General features: G+C 35.1%; 2 protein-coding genes across 2 annotated transcripts; one reads left to right on the top strand and one right to left on the bottom strand.

The window, feature by feature from the left end:
• LOC106125935 (uncharacterized) lies at nucleotides 1-2,270 on the top strand (the record flags this gene model as incomplete). The annotated part of the gene is given in 3 exon segments (NM_001312247.1): nucleotides 1-163; nucleotides 1,341-2,133; nucleotides 2,136-2,270. Coding segments are annotated over 3 exon segments (965 nt in total), but the record flags the coding sequence as incomplete, so codon positions are not given.
• On the bottom strand, nucleotides 72-3,625 carry LOC106125936 (dentin sialophosphoprotein). Its single transcript, XM_013323358.1, has 2 exons — nucleotides 2,382-3,625; nucleotides 72-1,240 (listed from the first exon to the last, which is right to left on the bottom strand). Exons 1-2 carry the CDS (start codon nucleotides 2,512-2,514, stop codon nucleotides 234-236), a joined length of 1,140 nt encoding a protein of 379 aa, XP_013178812.1. The 5' UTR covers nucleotides 2,515-3,625; the 3' UTR covers nucleotides 72-233.
• Nucleotides 3,626-3,665: the final 40 nt, after the last annotated feature.

The following is a 3,665-nucleotide window of genomic DNA, read 5'->3' as shown; positions in this document are numbered from 1 at the left end:
CTTTTTTCCAAACAGCTGATGAAGAAACTTTCGAAAATTCTTATAGAGTTTCAAGATGTACTTTTTATGAACTTCACTCCCTGATTGAACCATATATTCGGAAACAAGACACAAATTACAGAAATTCAATTAGTAGCCGTGAAAGATTAGCGGTGTGTTTAAAGTAAGTACACATTTTAAATCAAAGTAACTTTTATTTTTGCATACAGTTATAGAAGCCATGTTATATTAATTTAAAAATCGTAATCTGTCTCAAAATTGACCGCATTTTCATTGGGTTCTGTTGGCTCTGCTGCAGATGTTTCAATATCCTGGGTTGTTGGAATTTGTAAAGCGCTAGGATTAATGATACTAGTGTTAATATTATCTGAAGCACTAGGAATATTGACACTAGTGTTGGTATTATCTGAAGCACTAGGAATATTAAGACTAGTGTTGATATTATCTGAAGCACTAGGAATATTGATACTAGTGTTGGTATTATCTGAAGCACTAGGAATATTAAGACTAGTGTTGATATTATCTGAAGCACTAGGAATATTGATACTAGTGTTGATATTATCTGAAGCACTAGGAGTATCGATACTAGTGTTGATGTTATCTGATGTAGGTGTTGAGCCTGTAGAATAACCATAATTATTCGGAGAATACCAACTATGTTGAAGATTACTTTCTTCAGCTGACATTACCGCATTAAAGCAGGTTTTTTTAATTTGAAGTTGAAAATAATACGGCAGCTTTTTTGTCGATGCAGCCAAATTTAAAAAAAATAAGTCTATTTCATCGTATTTATCACTGGCTGACATCATGTTTTTAAGTTCTATCCGTTCTCGTTCCAACACTTCGCGGCGTTCTTGATTTTTTTTTAAATAATCTAGAATTTCATCGTTCTTTCTTTTTTTGGATGTTGATGGAAGAGATTCCGAAGCTGTTGGATTCTTAGGATCATCGGCAGAAGGAAGATTATTTGAATTTGATGGCAAAAAATTGCATGATTCCCGTGAACTCTCTTCAATGGTATTTGGCGGATTTGAAGTTTCGCTTACTGAGTGGTCCAGGGGCGTAAAATTTGTTGACCGGTCTCTGTTACTCATGTAAGGCAATAAAAATGACATGGCTTTTTGATATTTCCATTCTTTTCGTTGTTTTCTAGCCTGTCCACTCCTTGTTGCATTTTGTCTTTTTAAGGCATCCCGATGGTTATCTCTCAGTTGTTTCCATCGCGACTTGGCAGTTGTAACTGAAACAATCAACAAACACAAAAATGTATTACATGGTCTATTTATGACAAAAATATTACATCACTTACGCGAAGTACAATTAAATACGTTTTTTTTTAGGTATTTAGCAACCGGCCAGTCATTTACAACGATGGGAGAGAATTTTAGAATTGGATTGAAAAGTGTATCAAGAATTGTTGAGGAGGTTTGTGATGCTTTATGGAATATATTGCAACCTCTTGTCATGTCACAACCAACAGAAAACGACTGGAAAGAAATCGCAAAAGATTTTGATGAACTATGGCAATTTAAAAATTGTATAGGTGCTCTTGATGGCAAGCACGTATATATCAAGGCTCCCTCGAAAACCGGGTCCTCGTTTTTCAACTACAAAAAGAGATTTTCTGTAGTATTGATGTGTTTAGCTGATGCCAAAAGGAAAATCATAATGGCTGATGTGGGATCTATGGGAAGATTTTCTGATGCAGGAATTTTTGATAACAGCATTTTCGGAAAGAGTCTAAAAGAAAAGAGATTGAATTTACCTCAGCCGGTACCATTTTATCAAGGTGGAGCAAAAATGCCGTTCGTATTTATAGGAGACGAAGCTTTTCCATTAATGGAAAATTTTATGAGGCCTTACCCACGTGATGGACTTAACGCAGAAAAAAAAATTTTTAATTACCGATTATCAAGAGCACGTCGTATTGTTGAGGCAACTTTCGGTGTATTGACGAGAAAGTGGTACGTGTATCATAAAGATTTTGAATGCAAAATAGAAACAGTTGACAAGGTAATAAAAGCAACATGTGTTTTGCACAATTATTTAATTCAAAGACAACCTAATTATATAAACAATATTGAAAATAACATGGAGCAATCATTATTATCAGTTGGTGATATTATAGAAACACAACATTCTAGTAACGATGGTTATCAAGTTCGTGAAATGTATTGTTCATACTTTAATAATCAGGGGAAGGTACCATGGCAAGATACTCGAATTTTGAAAAGAATCTATAATAGTCAGTGATGTGAGACAGATATAGATAATTTGGCCAGCTGCGGACATTATTTAGGTATTATTTTGTTAAATAAAAAAAAAGATATCAATATGTACCTACTAGAAGGTATTATAGAATAAAGATACATATTATTTACCATCCGATATGTTTGTTTCAATGATAATTTGGTCCCACGCAGCATCTTTTGTTTCGTTGCATTTGTAAAATTCTGAAGATGTGTTCCAAATGCACGGAAACTTTTTCACACTTTCAATAAGTTTTTCATCCATTATCTTCGGTCACATACGCACTGGTCGGAATACGGCGGCACACTGCCGGCGCAAAGTGCGCCCGCGCCCGCACTCGCTTCCCCGCTCCGCATCCCCGCACGTTTCCCCGCTCCGTTTCCCCGCTCCGCTTACCGGTTTTATATGAAATTTTAAACTAGCTCGCAAGTCCCTGTCCACTTAAGAGGAGCGGAGATTTTGTGCAATCCTATTGGTTAATATTTCTCCGTTTCTCGGCTCCGCTGCCTCGCTCCGCTCTGGTGGACTGGCAGCCTTAGACTGCACTAGCGGGTGTGGCGGCGGGCGCTCGGGTCTTGGCGTCTGCGTATTCACAGTGGCGATCGAGCTACGAGTGTCATTGCACATGTGGATAGGTCGTTCTCAAACTTTGCTACGTATTTAGAAGACATGGATGAAGATTTGTTTTTATTAATGGAAAATTTATACTTGAAATGGAAATTTCAATATGTGAAGTTTGGTACACCCGATTTAAATAAAGGAAGAGAAAAGTTTGGAGAATTTTATGTATTATAAGCTGATTTACGGACGTATTTCTTATTTCTTTTCGATAAGTTCTTTGAATACACGAGTATGTCATTACATAGTTTTGACTACATATTAAATAAGATCGCACCATGTTTAGTCAAGATTGACACCAATTTTAGAAAAAGTGTAAAACCTGAAGAGAAACTGTTTATAACAATAAGGTAAGTGCATAATTCCATATGGAAACAATATTTGTTTTAATCACTAATATTCATTTATTTATTCTCAAGTAAAATCAATAAATCATTCGAAAAATTACGTTTATGGAGTAGTTAATTAATTATTGTCTATCTGTTTGTTGTGATAAGGGTTGAAATCCACGTTGCCATGGGTATTATAGCCATATGAGTCTTATCGTCATTCGTACTCCATTTTTTCCGTCTCTTCCATTATTAATTGCATCATTTTGTTCTTTACTCGCAGTTTTTGTAATGGCGGAAATGCTTTCATTTGTGGAATGAGACTTTTAAAAAAAATGTTAATCTTCACATTTCTCTTCACCATCATTTGAAGATAAATAAATAAAATAAATAAAACTTCTTTATTGCCATCACACAAATACATCAAATCACACAGTAATTACAAATATATATTTATATGTATGACGA

This window comes from Papilio xuthus, unplaced genomic scaffold (assembly GCF_000836235.2).
Source record: "Papilio xuthus unplaced genomic scaffold, Pxut_1.1 DF825646.1, whole genome shotgun sequence".
NCBI classification, from domain to species: domain Eukaryota; kingdom Metazoa; phylum Arthropoda; class Insecta; order Lepidoptera; family Papilionidae; genus Papilio; species Papilio xuthus.
The sequence above is the reverse complement of the archived record's forward strand: the minus strand, read 5'-3'. Positions and strand labels throughout refer to the sequence as shown.